The 17,082-nt window shown below is 42.1% G+C and overlaps 1 protein-coding gene and 1 non-coding gene across 3 annotated transcripts; both read right to left on the bottom strand.

Annotated features, from left to right (window-relative positions):
* Positions 1–7,691: 7,691 nt before the first annotated feature.
* On the bottom strand, positions 7,692–7,773 carry Trnag-ucc (transfer RNA glycine (anticodon UCC)). Its single transcript has one exon. It is a non-coding gene; the product is annotated as a tRNA-Gly (tRNA).
* Positions 7,774–15,816: 8,043 nt separating this feature from the next.
* On the bottom strand, positions 15,817–16,437 carry Iqcf6 (IQ motif containing F6). Of its 2 annotated transcripts, none has more exons than XM_047563163.1 (2): positions 16,333–16,437; positions 15,817–16,179 (listed from the first exon to the last, which is right to left on the bottom strand). In XM_047563163.1, the coding sequence occupies exons 1-2, from the start codon at positions 16,402–16,404 to the stop codon at positions 15,817–15,819; spliced, it is 435 nt and encodes a 144-aa protein (XP_047419119.1). In that variant the 5' UTR covers positions 16,405–16,437. The 2 variants fall into 2 exon arrangements, with proteins under 2 accessions (XP_047419119.1, XP_047419120.1); XM_047563164.1 differs by having other exon boundaries at positions 16,384–16,404.
* Positions 16,438–17,082: the final 645 nt, after the last annotated feature.

Below are 17,082 nucleotides of genomic sequence, written 5' to 3'. Positions count from 1 at the left end.
GAAGATGATATAACTCAGGGAATATTCCACTACACTTGAAAATAATTGCTGTTCTGTACATTTTAATTATATGTAGTTAGTTAATAGTATTTAAAAAAAATTTCCCACATCCCTATTTTTTTGTTAGCTTTTATTACTTATTGAGAAGTGATTTAATATTTCAAACTTTGATTCTGGATTTATCTATTTCTCCTTTTCGTTCTGTCAGCTTTAACTTTAGTCGTCTCAAAGGTCTATTGTTAGGTTCATACATATTAAAAATATTTATGTCCTCCTTTTGAAATGAACTTTTAATCATCCATGAGATATCAATCATTAGATTTGGTTACAATTCTTATCTTGAAATTGACATTGATATTGATATAGCTACACCAACTTTCCTTTTTTTCATTGTGCACAAATGGAATACAACTTTTTATTTCTCTGGTTGCACATGATGTAGAGTCACACCATTCGTGTAATCATACATGTACATAGAATAACGATATTTGTGTCATTCCACCATCTTTCCTTCCCCATGCCCCTCCCTCCCCTCATTTTCCTCTACACAATGCAACATTCCTCCATTCTTCCCTTACCCCCTCTACCTCCTGTTATGTATCAGCATCCACTTATCAGGGAAAGCATTTGGCCTTTGGTTTTTTGGGATTGGTTTATTTCACTTAGCATGATATTCTCCAGTTCCATCCATTTACCTGCAAATGCCATAATTTTATTCTTCTTTATGATTGAGCAATATTCCATTGTGTATATATACCACATTTTCTTTATCCATTCATCTATTGAAGGACATCTAGGTTGGTTCCACAATCTAGTTATTGTGAATTGAGCTGCTATAAAAACTCATGTGGATGCATTGCTGTAGTATACTGATTTTAAGTCCTTTGGGTATATGCCAAGGAGTGGGATAACTGGGTCAAATGGTGGTTCCATTCCAAGTTTTCTGAGGAATCTCCGTATTGCTTTCCAAAGTGGTTGCACCAATCTGCAGTTCCATCAACAATGTATGAGTGTACCTTTTCCCCCACATCCTCACCAACCCTTATTGTTGCTTGTATTCTTGATAATTGCCATTCTGACTAGAGCAAGATGAAAACTTAGAGCAGTTTTGATTTGCAGTTCTCTAATTGCAAGAGACAATGAACATTTTTTCATGTTTTTTTTTAAATTTTTATTTTTACAGACTGCATTTTGATTCATTCTACACAAATGTATAAGTTTTCATTTCTGTGGTTGTACACAATGTATATTCACACCATTTGTGTAATAATACATGTACATACGGTAATAATGTCTGTCTCAGTTCACCATCTTTCTTTTCCCCAACCCCTCTCCCCATTTCCCTCTATACAATCTTCATATGTTTGTTGATCAATTTTATTTCCTCTTCTGTGTAATGTCTGTTCAGTTCCTTAGCCCATTTATTGATAGGGTTATTGGTTTTTTGGTGTTAAGTTTTTTGAGTTCTTTAGATATTCTGGAGATTAGTGCTCTATCTGATGTGCATGTGGTAAAGATTTTCTCCCATTTCTGTAGGCTCTTTTCATGTTATAGTTTCCTTTGCATAGAAGAAGCTTTTTAGTTTGACTCCATCCTATTTGTTCATTCTTAATTTTACTTCTTGCACTTGAGGGAGTCTTTTAGGAGTCTTGTTAAGGAAGTCAGGTCCAACATGATGAAGCTTTGGGCCTACTTTTTCTTCTATAAGGCACAGGGTCTCTGTTCTAGAGCCTAAGTCTTTGATTCACTTTGAGTTGATTTTTGTGCACGGTGAGAGATAAAGGTTTAAATTCATTTTGTTACATATGGATTTCCAGTTTTCTCAGCACGATTTGTTGAATAGGCTATCTTTTCTCCAATGTATATTTTTGTCACCTTCATCTAGTATGAAATAACCTTATTTATGTGACTTTGTCTGTGTTTTCTATTGGGTACCATTGGTCTATATGTCTATTTTGGTGCCAATACCATGCCATTTTTGTGACTATTGCTCTGTAGTAGAGTTTAAGCTCTGGTATTGTGATGCCTCCTGCTTTGCTCTTCTTGCTAAGGATTGCCTTGGCTGTTCTGGGTCTCTTATTTTTCCAATGAATTTCATGATTGATTTTTCTATTTCTATGAAGAATGTCATTGGGATTTTAAAAGGAATTGCATTGAATCTGTATAGTGCCTTTGGTAGCACAGCCATTTTGACAATATTAATTGTGTCTATCCAAGAGCATGGGAATTCCATCTTCTAAGGTCTTCTTCCATTCCTTTCTTTGGTGTTCTGGAGTTTTCATTGTAGAGGCTTTCACCTCTTTTGTTAGATTGATTCCCAAGTATTTTATTTTTGTTTAGGCTATTGTGAATGGGGTAGTTTTCCTAATTTCTCTTGCAGTGGATTTGTTGCTTGTGTATAGAAATGCATTTGATTCATGGGTATTGGTTTTATATCCTGCTACTTTGCTGAATTCATTTATAGTTCTAGAAGTTTTCTGGTGGAGTCTTTTGGATCTTCATATAGAATCATGTCAACCTTACAATGTTGAAGTATGTTCCTACTGTCTCTAGTTTTTCTAGTGTTTCGAACATGAAGGGGTGCTGTATTTTTTCAAATGCATTTTTGGCATCTTGAGATAATCATCTGATTCTTGTCTTTAAGTCTATTGATGTGATGTATTATGTTTATTGATTTTTGTATGTTGAACTAACCTTGCATTCCAGGGATGAACCCCACTTGATTGTGGGGCACTATCTTTTTAATATGTTTTTGTATGTGATTTGCAAGAATTTTATTGAGAATTTTTGCATCTCTGTTTATGAGGGATATTGGTCTGAAGTTTTCTTTCCTTGATGTGTCTTTGTCTGATTTTGGTATCAGGATGATACTAGCCTTAAACAATGAGTTGGAAGGGTTCCCTCCTTTCTATTTCATGGAATAATTTGAGAAGTACTGGTGTTAATTATTCTTTGAAGTTTCTGTAGAACTTGGCTGAGTACCCATCTGGTCCTGGGGCTTTTCTTCCTTGGTAGGTTTTTGATGGCATCTTCTATTTCATTGCTTGAAATTGATCTGTTTAAATTGTGTATGCACTCCTGCATCAGTTTGGGTAGATCATATGTCTCTAGAAATTTGTCAATGTCTTTAAGTTTTTCTATTTTATTTGAATGTAAATTTTCAAAATAGTTTCTAATTATCTTCTGTATTTCAGTAGTATCTTTCATGATATTTCCTTTTTCATCACAAATTTTAGTAATTTGAGTTTTCTCTTTCTCTTTGTTAGTGTGGCTAAGGGTTTATCAATTTTATTTATGTTTTCAAAGAACCAACTTTTTGTTTTGTCAATTTTTGGAATTGTTTCCTTTGATTCAATTTCATTGATTTCAGCTCTGATTTTAATTATTTCCTGTCTTCTGCTGCTTTTGGTGTTGATTTGTTCTTCTTTTACTAGGGCTTTGAGATGTAATGTTAGGTCATTTATTTGTTGACTTTCTATTCCTTTAATGTATAAGCTCAATGCAATGACTTTCCTCTTAGCACTGCCTTCATAGCGTCCCAGAGATTTTGATATGTTGTATTGGTGTTCTCATTTACCTCTAAGTATTTTTTTATTTCCTCCTTGGTTTCTTCTTTTATCCACTCATCATTTACCAACTTTCTTTTGATTAGTGATTTCATAGTGTATCTTTTCCATTATTTTGTGACTATATTTAAAATGTGTCTCTTAGGCAGAATAATTGAGGGGTGTGTGTGTGCATGTGTGTGTTGTGTGTGCGCGTGTATGTGTGCATGTGCATATGCTGTTCAACACCATCTGTGTCATCCAATGTCACTGGCCATGCCTTTCCTGCCAGACTTATGCTTTTTTATGGGGCCACTTCATGGTTACAGTAACTTACCACATTGAGATCATTAGCTCCTACAGGTTGGCAAGTAAAGACCTGTAAAGGTATAACCTAGTCTGAAGTGACTCAATTCAAGGTCTTGGACTCCTCTGCCTCTTCCTATTCCTAGAAAATGGCTTCAGTGTAAGTCTTGTATTCCGCCTATTGTCCCTGCTCTAACTTGAGGATGGCTCTATTCCACTGAGTCTTTCTTTAAATTGAGGCCTAACTCAGTTCTGACCAACCACAGAGGAAAAATTCCAGTTCCCAGACCCAGTTCACGTTACTAACATCTATAGGTTTTTTGTATTGTCTAGTGGCGTATGAGGTACTGCTTGGCCGGCTGCAGGGTGGGTGCCAGGCAGAGGGTGCAGTGTATGGAATACCTTGGAGATAAGGGTCTTGAAGAAGAACAGTTCCAGTGCAGCCCCAGACAAGAGGCAAGAGTTTAGTCATCAGAGAAGGTGAGAATAATGGGTAGCCAAACTCACATCTTGAGGGACACTATTAGGACAATGACAATTCTACAACAGAGCAGACATCAGCATCTGTGGACAAATAAACCTCATCTAGCTTATACTGCCCCCACCCCTGACTTTTCCCTGAGCTTCTAAGTGACTGAACAAGCCCTTAGGAGAAGAGGTGGAATGTCAAAAGATTCAAGAGAAGGCAAGAGGTGCTATGTGTTGGTTAAAATAGGCTGAATTTTAATGTGGTTAAAAAAAAAAAACAAAAACCTCAAAATCGCGGCAGCTTAGCACGACAAAGGTTTATTTCTGGTTCATACTATATGTCTATTGCAAGTCATCTTGGGAACCATTCCATGTAATCTTCACTCTGGAACCCAAACTGATGGAGTAATTTAACCAGATTAAAATGCAACATTCTTTAGAGGAAAATAAGGCAAGGTAAAGCCCCTATAATATGTCAGCTATAATTTCTAAGATAATTTTAAAAAATTAGTAGTCACTTAAAAAAGAGGAAAATGTAACACCAAAAAAGAGAATTATGAATCAACAGGAACAGATTATCAGATGATTCTGATGTTGGAATTAGCAGGCATGAACTTTCAAACAGCTGATATTAATGTTAAAATAATTTACAGGTGAAAACGGAGACAATGATGAGCAGTTGGAGAATCTCTATAGACAAAGGGGACTCTGAAAATAACCTAATGGACATTCTAGAATTGAAAAATAAAATATCTGAAATTTAAAATTAAGAAAAATCAGAAATTTAAAATTGGGTAGAATAGCAGAAAACTAGACACAAGTGAAGAAGAAACAAAACCACAAACAAAAACACCCAATAGCCTCAAAGACAAGTTATCACCAAACTGGAAGCATAGAAAGAAAAAAAATGCATAGAAAAACTCTAACATTAAATAATCTAAGATACATACAATCAAAGTCCAAAAATGAAAGGAGAGAAAGGGGCAGAAGAAATATTTAACAAGACAGTAATTTTAAAATGTCCCAAATCAATGAAATCCATCAAACTACAGAAAAAAAAGAACCACAGAAAAAGTAATATCAGTAAAAAAAAAAAAAAAAAAAAGACTAGAGTTGGGAACATCATAATCAAATGATGACCACATACACACACAAAAAAAATTTAAAGCAGTCAGAGACAAAACACACAGTACATTTAGGTGAACAATAAGAACAATGGCTGACTTCCAATCAGAATCAGAGGTCCTGCCACAGGACTGAAGCGTCACTGCCTCCTCTCTTGCTGTGTCTGGTCATCAGAGACGCTCCCAATCTTTTCTCCAGGTGTCTCCAACCACCAGCTGCCAGAAGCCCTGAATGATGGGTTCCTGAGGGTTGTAGGCAACAGTACCCTGCCCCTGCCCTGGGCCCGCCCACACACTAGAGGTACTACACCTTCATGGTACTGTGCCTCTACAGATGCTCTTCCTCCCTCTGCTATTTTCTTAGCACAGGGCCTCTCTGGAAGGGGCCTACATTCTTCCTCCTAACATTCAGTCCTTCCTCAGGAGTTATCAGGACATTTACTTAATAACCAGGATACCTGAGGTAGTGACCCCTTTCTCACTATGGGCACATCCCCTTGTTCTGTGAGTTTTAACTTCTCATTCTTTCTGTCTTTGGGTGCTGGATCTGGAGGACATTACATGAATACAAGGAATTTCTTTAGGTCAGCCTTCATAATTGCAGGTCATATCTCATTCCTCTTGACTCTGTCCATGGCAATGACCCATTTATTTGCTCTGCTTGTTTATGGCTAATTCACTGGTCTCAGCTCAAGGCTTGTAGATTCCCACAAGTTGGCACACATTTACCCAGAAGGCTTTGGGTCTCTTAAAATCCTTTCTACAATTTCTCTTTTTTCCTTTTTTACGCTCATTTCTTCACCACATGTCTATTCCAGGGGAATCTGTTTTATTAGAGTCTAAACTGCTGGGGTTATATGAGAGCCTAAAGTGCCTGGGGGAAGAGAAATACCCAACACCAGCTCCTTCTGGTCATTCTGTCCCGCCTAAGGTAGAGGAGGGGGTTGCTGAAAAGCATGGATTTACAGAAACACTGAGACCCAATTACAAGTCTACAGGCTACATTATTAAAAAGCATTCACTACATTATTCACTACATTATTAAAAATCTGTTTATCATAATGCCTTTTGCATAGTCCATCACATTCACTTCCCTCTCTCCCCTGCCCCTCTATCTCTCTGTTACTAAGGACTGAACACAGGAGCATTCAATCTTGAACCACATCTCCAGCCCCTTTATATTTTTAAATTTTGAGACAGGGTCTCACTAAGTTACCTAGGGCCTTACTAAGTTGCTGAGGATGGCTTTGAACTTGCGATCCTCCTGCCTCAGCCTCCTGAGTCACTGGGGTTACAGGCGTGTGCCACTATACCCAGTTATTTTTGTTCTGTATTAATGTGTCATATGAAATAATTAATTAATTCATATGACATATTAATATGTTCCATGGATAAATCCCAGTTAGCCATGGTTATAATCCTTTTATATATTGCCGAATTTGGTTTGCTAATATTTTTAAGGACTTTTGTGTCCATGTTCATGAAATATATTGTCTGTGGTTTTCTTTAATTGTGATATCTTTGTCTAGCTTTTGTATTATTTCTTCTTTAAATGTTTTGTAGAATTCACCAGTGAAGCCATCTAAGCCTGACTTTTCTCTTTTAAAAACAGTTTAAATTTATTTTTAAAATTGGTACATAAAATCATAAAATTATGCATATTTATTGGATATCATGTGAGGTTTTGATACATGTTTATATTGTGTAGTGTTTAAATTAGGTTAAACATACTTTTCTTCTCAAATATTTATCTTTTCTTTATAGTGAAACATTCAAAAATCTTTCTTCTCACTTTTTGAAATATATATTAAAATCATTTAGTTACCCTACTATGCAGTAGCACATCAAAATGTCTTCTAATTATAACTTCTTTATCGGAAAATTTCCAATTCATAATTAAGTGTCTTGTCACTTCAGGTGTTTTCTTTCTTCATGCATCACTTTTGGTAATTTGTGTCTTTCTATGAATTTTCCCATCTAACCTAAATTGTCCATTTGTTGGCATAGGGTAGCACCATCTTTTATCCCTAATTTTGGTAATTTGAGGTTTTTCCTCTTCTTTTTCCTTGATAATTGAAGCTATTGATTTGCCAGTTTTGTGATCTTTTCAAAGAATCAACTTTTGGTTTCATTGTTTTTTCTGTTACTAGTTCTACACTGCTGCTGCCACCATTTGCCGACTGAGCATGGGGAAGGGTAGGAGTTCTTGCCTTCTGGTTTTTTTTTTTTTTTTTTTTTTTTTTTTTTGTGGGGGGGGGCGTTGTGCTGGGGATCGAACCCAGGGCCTTGTGCTTGGAAGGCAAGCACTCTACCAACTGAGCTATCTCCCCAGCCTGGAGTTCTTGCTTTCTTTTCTGGTCTCTAGCCAGGAAGGAAACACTGGTACCACTGCTGTCTGATTCCCCACATCATCTGGAGATTGTTTTCACCACCCTCAGTGATTATTGGGGGAAGGGAGCTAGAAAATGGCCCTTCCAATGGAGGAAGGAAGGACTGTATAGAGGGAAAAGAGGGGTGGGAGGGGTGGAGGGAAGGGAAAAAAATAACAAATGAATCAAACAAAATTACCCTATGTAAATTTATGATTACACAAATGGTGTGCCTTGACTCCTTGTACAAACAGAGAAACAACATGTATCCCATTTGTTTACAATTAAAAAAAAAAAAAAGAAAGAAAATGGCCCTTCCTTGGGGCACAAGTGAAGCTAAGTTCATTAGTTTCCCTCCTATTTTCTTTCCATCTAGTATTTGTAGTGTAAATTTAGGCCCTGTTACCTTGAGACCTGAAATTTTTAAAACCCCTCATCCTGTGATTGTTGTCTCAAAAAGCGTCGCTCTTGACAATCAAAAGCCTTGACTTTTAATGTGTTCCAGCCATGAGTTTCTTGAGTCTGTTTTGGAAGTCAGAAGCCAATATCTGATTTTCTTTGTATCTCTAGTGTAAAGCTTTTTCCTTTACATTTTGGGAGTAAAATTTTTTAAAATGGGGATGGGCATTTTATTTTATCATATGATTTTTCTTTTTTACAGTAACTGTGGTGGTGGATTTTTCAGTGTGCTACCAACATTGCTTTCCTGGAGAAAAGCCTATTAGGGGTATGTGTGTGTGTGTGTGTGTGTGTGTGTGCACGTGTGCATGCTCATGTGCTTGTATTTTAAAATATTACTTGTTACAATTTGCACATATATATATATTTATTTATTTTGTTACTGTAGTAGGTGTAACTTTTGAAAACAACAAAAAGCTGCTTTAAAAACCCAGTTTGATTATCTGCATTTTGACAAGAGAAAGTACTTTTTTTCTTATAACTTTTAAAGTACAATTTAGAATCCAGAGTATATGGTAATTTGCTTATATTTTGTTTAGGGGTATTTATTGTTGATGATCATTTTAATTTTCCTTTCTCATAGCACACTTGTCTGGTTTTGACATCAATACCATGCATCATATAGAGTTGGGTAGTTTTTTGTTTCTTGTTATACTCTGGAATAATTTATAGCTCTTGGAATAATCTGCTGTTCTACGTTTTGTAGGACTTTTCTTGGTAGCAAAGTCTGCCCATTGCCTTTAAAACCCATTTTATCCTTTACTCATATATGTATATGTTTTGTCATTTGCGTGTGTATGTGCACATGTGTGTTCCTTTTTAAAGCGCCATTGTATCAGGGCTTTCTTACAGCCAGAATCACAATTCCTCTTGAAGAGACAGTGGACAGTGGTCAAGAGCCAGGGCCTGAAGTCAGAGGTTTGCAGTTGAACCTGGGTCCTCTCCTCCTGTGCCCCTCTCTGTGGGGGTTCCCGGGAACCCCAGCCTCGGGCATGGTCAAGATGGCGCCTGACGCTGAGCCAGAGGCGGCCAGCTATACAGTAAACAACCAGCGAATTCCAATAATTGGCTAGTTAACGATGTGACTAGAGCATGCCCCCCCCCTCGTGCACCCGTCCTGTGCCTGCAGCTGTCCACGTTTATCTCGTGTACTCTCCCCTGATTGACTGAAGTGTATATAAGCCTGGTGGGTGGGAGAGTAGGGGGGAGAAGCTGAGGAAGGGGGAGAAGCTGAGGAAGGGGCAGAAGCTGAGGAAGGGGCAGAAGCTGAGGAAGGGACGGAAGAAGCGGAAGAACCGGCGGCGATGGCGGCCGCGGCAGCAGCGGGAGCGGAGCTGGAAGGAGGGAGTACGCGGGAGTGGAAGGAGCTGGGAAAAGGAAAGCTGAGAGTGCGAAGAAGCTAGGGGTAAGAGAAGCGTAGGAAAGAAACTGTGCATAATAAACTTCCAAAGCTTCAGACGTTTGCCGTGTCTCTCTCTGCAGGCAGAGGGGACGCGACACCTCTCAGCATTTCGTTCTTCAACTTTCTCCTCCTTGCCTCATCCAGCAGCTCTCTCCTCTTGCTTTTCCTTTTCCAGAACTGTGGTCTTCCCTTGTTCACCAATGGCCCTCTACCTTCATGATTGTGAGCTCTTCTGGGTGAAATTAATTGCTTTACTTTCATTTTACTTCTGTCTCAGGAGAGATGATTAAATGTGTTTTTAAACAATTAAAAGTTTCTTTCCTGCTTTACCTTTTTCTGTTTTTCTTTTTTTTAATTTATTTTTTTTAAATTTCAGGCTTCAGCTTCCTTTCATTTCAGGTGTGTCCATTGTAAGCAACATATGGCTGAATTAAAAAAAATTAGCATAAGAGTCTGTTAATAGATGGATTTTACATATTTCCATTTAACACAAACTAACTCATCTTTGAACTTTCCTTCTATTATGATTCTCCTTATGTTTTCTTCACTTCGTACTTACGTTGAAGGGATTAGGTTTTCTTCTTCCTGTTTTCCTCTAAAGCTTTGGGAGTGAGCAAAGGCTGCTGGTGGTCTCCAGGTGTCTACCTCACTTTTGCCTCATGTATGGAAGGAACCCTGATGTGAGCATCACTGGTCTGTTCATCAACTTTCCTGTTCTCCTTTAAGCCACCTGGGAAGATTGCAATGATTTTCTCCCTGAGGTTAGGCACAGCTAGGTGGCTAGTGAGCCAATAAAGCAGAAATAGGAGCTGGAGTGTAGGTGGCAGATCCTGGCTTAGCACGTGTGAGGCCCTGGATTCCATTCCCAGGGATGAGGGTAGCAGAAGTGAAATGTGACACTTCCAAATGAAAGGGTAGACTTGGTGGTCTTCCTGCCACCCCATCTTTCCCCTGCTACAATGAGCACAATCCCAGGGACTCATGCCCACATACCTGGTGGAGCAGCCTGGACTGAACCCCAGCAGTCTTCCCAGGAGTGAGAAATGACACTTCAGTTAAGCTGTGGAGATCTGGAAGTTTGTTTCACAGTACAGTCTACCCTATTTAGATATACCTGAATTTAGTCATGGTGGCAATATGAGTCCTTATAGCTGAGAGCGTCAGGTAACAGTTGTAGCCAATGAATTATAAGTGGAGATGGCAAGACAAGTGAGTCTTGTAGGAAAGGCCTTTATTATTATTATTATTATTATTATTATTATTAATTATTAAATGGTACTGGGGGTTAAACTGAGGGGTGCTTTAACACTGAATTACATCTCCAGTCTTTTTTATTTTGAGACAGGGTCTTGCTAAGTTGCCCAGGCTGGCCTTGAACTTGCAATCTTCCTGCCTCAGCCTCCCATGCTGGGATTACAGATGTGTGCCACGGCATCAAGCCCTAGGGAAGGTCTATAAAGGAGATGAATTTGGCGGACACAGACAGTCTCTCTTCCTGTGAAGCTTTCCTCTTCTTCCTGTCTGACATGTAGACATGACAACTAGAAGTGTGGGAGTCATCTTGAGAGCTGAAGGGCTAGGGTCCCAACTGGGTTGCAGTGTGGACAGAGAGGAGGAGATGGGACTCTGATATGCCGTGCAGCTGCCGTGTAGTTTTCCCATTGCTGGGCTTCATGATGGGAGAGGAAAGCAAACTTCTGTCTCACTTAAGTCACGTTTCTTCACATTTCTGTTCCTAGCAACCCAATACAATTCTTCACTGTGATGGAAGTTGTTGAAATAATCTTTATTCTTCTAGTGTTTCCACAAAAATTACCTTTTCATATATGTTTAAATGGAAACTCTAAGTATTTACAAAGAGATTGTGAGAAGTCATCACTGGCTTCAACAACGATCCGTTCACAGCCGACTCCACTTTCCTCTACTGGGTTGATTCTTGCACTTGGTTCTGCTGCTCTCATGGTGTCATGTTGTCCTCAGCATATTCCCCAAAATTGCATCTCCTTGTGGCCTCTCCAGACCCAAAGCCACCATCTCTGCCACCCATGGTCTCTGCCTTGGCCTCAGGAGGTAAGGTCCCCATAGTCTGCAGCTTCTTGTCTCCCACCCAGGCCTCTTTGGGAACACTAGTCCTTTTGGTACTTATCACTTCCCCTGTCTTTGGGGTCCAGGGATCTTGGCTACCTAGCCCCATAGGGGGGTGTTCAGGGTTCATAGAGGCAGCCCCTAGACCCACTGCTTGGGCACCTATCTTGGTGTCAGTTACTTTTCAACTTCTGAGCCATGCAGAATCCCCAGGGTATAGTCTCAGATTTCCCTATGCCTCTCAGGATGACCCAAGGACAGGGACAGAGGACAGGAGCAGGCAGTAGATGCAGTAGCACCTTAGCCTCCTCACACTACCTCTCAGGGCCATGGCTAGGATTTTGTCTCTTCCTGTGTGGCTAAAACTTTTTCTTTCCACCCTCCTTACCTTGCCCTGCCTGCTGCCATCCTCTGCAAGCCAAGGCTTACTCTAGGATGATACTATCTTCCAGTTTTCCCGGGATAGCTCTGGTTTGTATTTGGTGTTCCCAACATTTGTATTAATAAGTGCTTCTTTCACTCTCACAATTTATGGTCACCCCCTTTTTGGGGGGCTACTGAGATTGAACTCAGGGGCACTTGACCACTGAGACACATCCCCAGCCCTATTTTGTATTTTATTTAGAGACAGGCTCTCACTGAGTTACTTAGCAGCTCACTTTTGCCGAGGCTGGCTTTGAACTCGTGAGCCTCCTGTCTCAGCCTCACAAGCCGCTGGGATTATGGGTGTGTGCCACTGGACTCAGCCTGTTCACCCCTTTTTAAGGTCAAACTCTGTGCTAAGTTATTTGTTGACGTGATATGAAAAACCAAGATTTGGCAGTGCCCAGGAAATTATTTTTCTTTCAACTCACTCTAGCTCTTCTACATGATAAGCACTTGCTTCTAGACTACTAATTAAGGTGGACTTGAACAAACAAACTTTTTAGAAGCAAAACTGATCAAAGACTTCACTATCTCAAGTGTTTCCACCCTGGTGGGGTGTGTACAGGGGTACATGTGTACACATGTTTTTAGCAGGATGCTGGTCAGTCCACTCAAGCTGCCTGGCATGGTGTAGCAGTGGCCGTGGTCATGTCATCCAGGTATGGCATGTGGGACAGAGAGAAGCAGAAGACAGGCAGGATGGACACCCTGGAGCTGTGTGCTCAGAGCTGAGACTGGTGATGTACCAAGTGAGGGACTTGAGAGCATGGGTTGGGACCCTGGGGAACAGGAGACTAGATTCCATTTGGGGAGACTTTTCCTGGGTTCAAAGGGAACTATAGGGGATGGGACCCTGCTTGCTAAACTACCTTTTTAGGGACCCGTGGCCTGGGCCAGTCTGAGGGTCAGTATGTTTCTTTATAGGTAGGAGGGCCTGGGGCACATATCTCTTGGGGATGCCATGTCAAGAGGTAAAAGTGGGTCAGGCATGGTGGCACACACCTGTAATTCCAGAGGCTTGGGAGGCTAAGGCAGGAGGATCGTGAGTTCAAAGCCAGCCTCAGCAACAGTGAGGTGCTAAGCAACTCAGTGAGACTCTGTCTCTAAATAAAATACAAAACAGGGTTGGAGATGTGACTCGATGGTCGAGTGACCGAGTTCAATTCCCAGTCACCCCCCCACACCCAAAATTTAAAAAACAAGGCTATCTGGTTCCCCTAGAGTGCCCGAGGCCACTCCTGTCCCAAAGCTGCAAGAACGCCCTCCCTCCCTCTTCAGTGTATGTGCTCTCAGGAAGAATTACTTATGTAGCTTAATTCTCAATGACGGTAGGGAGGAGCAGCAAGGGTCTGTGGGGTCTGCCTCTGAGGGTTCCATCTGCATTCTCATCCCTGCTGAGGAAAGGGGAGCTCCACTGACCAGCCAATGTTGGCCACAGACCTCACTGTGAAAGAGGAGCCCCTTTCCTGACTCCCCTGTGGACTCATTCACTTCCTTTGTCTTAGGGGCTCTCCAATGTCTCCACCCACAGGTCCAGACCATCCCTGACTTCTCAAGACCCCAACCACTGGAGGGATACTCAAGGTGGTTGTTAAGGCCTTAGGTGAAATTTGGTCTTCTAGGTCTGGTCCCTGACTGAGTCTCCTTTGCTCATGTCTGTGTGGTGCCATCAGACAAGAGGTCCTGCCTACTTTTCTCCCAAATCTCCTCCCATCCACCTCCCAACTACCAGGAGGAGCTGTACCTTTCTGCTTCCAAAGGGTTTTCACCCAAAGTGGTGCTCTTTCTAGATCCTGGTTTCACTTTGTATTCTTAGCTCATCAGAGAATAAGAAATCCATGACAACGAGCCTTCTGTGCCCAGCTTGGAATTTTGTATGACCACCTTAAAATGGGACTACATAGGTCAGGTGGGAAGGGCTTAATTCAACAGTCTCCAAACTCTGGTCACACACTGGAATCCTGATGCCTAGGCCTCATACCAGTCCAGTCAAAGTAGAATTTCTGGGTGAATGTTTTTGTTTTTATTTTTTCCTTTCTTCAAGCAACTAGGGGCTGCCGATATTCTATGCAGGTAGAGACTCAGAGTTGTCAACCTTTGCCAGCACAGGTTTTAAACTCCTTTCTCTTCTGGGGTAGTACCTATAAGGCTAGTCATACAGAATTCATATCATGTTCAACCAGAGACCTAATTGATACCACACCACTCACTGTGTGAGCAGAGGGAGAAGAGAGCTGTGTCTTAAGTCCCAGAAGGGTATAGCTTAGAAGAAAGGCATTCAATCAGAAAGTCCAGGTACCCATCTGTATCATTGCCACCTGCAGCTACTTAACCCTGAATCCTCATATCTACCACAGTTGTTCTGGAGACCTGCAACCAAACACACATGCACACACACACACACACACACACACACACACACACACACACAAACATACACATGTGCACACATATGCACGCACACACACCCATGCGCAGAAGACAGGGAAGGGGACTTGGGTTTGGGGAAAACCTCACCAGTTGCAAGACCCACAAAGACCCCTGGCCCCTTGCATACCTCCTGACTTGTTCTCCCACCCTTCATTCAAAAGACCCTGGGGAGGGTCATAGACCTCTGACTTCCAGGATGGAGGTTCAGAGACAAACATCTGAGGGACCCAGGGTGCGAGTAAGAGATCTCAGCACAGGATGACAAATCAGAGACTGTGAAAGACCAGCTAAGAGGTGATTGACCCACAGATGCCAAGAGACAGAGGAATTACCCAGAAAAACAGAGGTTCATCATCACCCACTGATACAGGCCCAGCAGAAGGGGTAGCAGTCTGGAGAGGAGATGGGGTGCAGATTGGGGGGGTGGCACAGCACAGCTGCTGCTGAGATGGTGGGTGAACTAGTGGCAGAGGTTGTCCTTCTTCTGCCCACTCCAGTTCTGCCCTGCTTACTTACCTACCCTCATTGACTCCCCCTCCCCATCCCAAGCCTGCTTCTCCCAGGAAATGGCCAGCAGCAGGAGGGAAGCCTTGTTCAACCCAGGGGAGTGAGGCGGCAGGCACAGCTGCTGCCCCTCAATTCTTGCTTTGGCCTTCTCCAGGGGCTAGCTCTGGCTGGCTCCTCCCCTAAACCCCCAAGAGACCCAGTGCCTGTTCTGCTGTTGCTCAACTGACCTGCCCTGTCTTCCAGGCTCCTGGTCAAGCACTGTGCTGGCCCTCAGGGCCATGCAGTACAGGCCAGTGGAATCCCTGTCTTCCAGCTGGCTCTGGCTGCAGCCAGACTTCCTGGTGTCCTACTCTGAATGGAAATGTCTAGGCAGACACTGCAGAAAAATAAACCCAAGTCTTCCTTCCACTGTGGAGGGGGACAAAGTCAAACTGACTGAGGTATCAGGACTTGACCTGGGTCCTGAGATCTCTTTTGGTGAAACATTGGCCAGGTGTATGACATTAGGAGTAGGGACTTAGGTGGATTCCTGATGACAGGGGATCTAGACCCCATCAGGGAATCTTTCTGAGTGGAAGGCAGGAAACTGAGGGACTAAACCCTCTTCCATGTGTCTAACCTCCCCAGGGCAAGTCTGTGGTCAGTAAGTCTTTTTATTGGGAGAGAGATCCAGTCTCCTTGGCTCTGCCAGCGCCCTAGGTCATGAGGATTTCGATGTCAAGCTCCAGCCGGCTGGCTCTGACTTCATAGCGGCCCCGGATCAGGCCTCGGGTTTGGCTGGCATGCCAGCGCCAGTGAGACTGGATGATGCAGGCTGCTTGGCGTGCCTGGAGGAAGCGTCTGCGGGCCTGCCACATTCGAACCTGTGCCTGCACCTTCACCACTGCCCACTCCTGGCAGGTGTAGAGTTTTAGTGCCAGGCGCCTTCTTTGTTCCAACATCTTGGCCTGCATCGACCTCCACCAGCACTGGATGACCCAGGCCCTGAGTGCTGCATGCAGTAGTGTCCGGCGCACCATGTTGCCACGCCACCATGACTGAATCTTTATGGCTGCCTTCTTAGTGGGAAGGAAGAACATGGACATGCTCAGTGGGGCACTCTGCTGTTCCTATCCCCACTTCTGGTGCTTGGGAGGAAAGGGGACCTGGCCCAGGTGGCCCTGCCCTCTCGTTTCTAGGCCCCATCCATCATATTTCCAACCCCCACTCACCTTTTGACACTGCTCATTATCTAACAGGCAGATGTCTTCTGGAAGGTCCGCACTCACAGTTTGTGTGTCCATGGCCCTGGTCTTTAGAGTTCACTCATCTATCATTTAGGCCACCCTAGTCATTAGCCCCGCCCTCAACTGTTAGTCACACCCCATCATTGGACTCCGCCCATCTACACAAAAGCCTGCCCCTTTCTCAGGCCCTGTCTGCATTTTAACCCATTATATCCCAGGTTTTCAATTCTGAGACTATTTCACTGAAATTGACAGGGGTGCATAAAAATAGATTGGAAACCATAATCTAGAGCTTATATATTCTTTTTTTTTGTTTGTTTGTTTTTATTTTTATTTTTTTATTGTAAACAAATGGGATACATGTTGTTTCTCTGTTTGTACATGGCGTAAAGGCATACCATTTGTGTAATCATAAATTTACATAGGGTAATGTGGTTTGATTCATTCTGCTATTTTTTTCCCTTCCCCCCCACCCTTCCCACCCCTCTTTTCCCTCTATACAGTCCTTCCTTCCTCCATTCTTGTCCCCCTCCCTAACCCTAACTCTAACCCTAACACTAACCCCTCCCACCCTCCATTATGTGTCATCATCTACTTATTAGCGATATCATTCGTCCTTTGGGTTTTTGAGATTGGCTTATCTCACTTAGCATGATATTCTCCAATTTCATCCATTTGCCTGCAAATGCCATAATTTTGTCATTCTTTATGGCTGAGTAATATTCCATTGTATAT

Source organism: Sciurus carolinensis, chromosome 9 (assembly GCF_902686445.1).
Source record: "Sciurus carolinensis chromosome 9, mSciCar1.2, whole genome shotgun sequence".
Lineage (NCBI taxonomy): Eukaryota > Metazoa > Chordata > Mammalia > Rodentia > Sciuridae > Sciurus > Sciurus carolinensis.
Note: the sequence above shows the minus strand (reverse complement) of the source record. Positions and strands in the feature narration are given on the sequence as shown.

Excerpts from the sequence above, each read along its gene's own strand:
- Iqcf6 (XM_047563163.1), bottom strand. The coding sequence starts at position 16,404 with ATGGACACACAAACTGTGAGTGCGGACCTTCCAGAAGACATCTGCCTG. Across the intron at positions 16,180-16,332 it reads ATAATGAGCAGTGTCAAAAG|AAGGCAGCCATAAAGATTCA; the intron begins GTGAGTGGGGGT and ends CTTCCCACTAAG.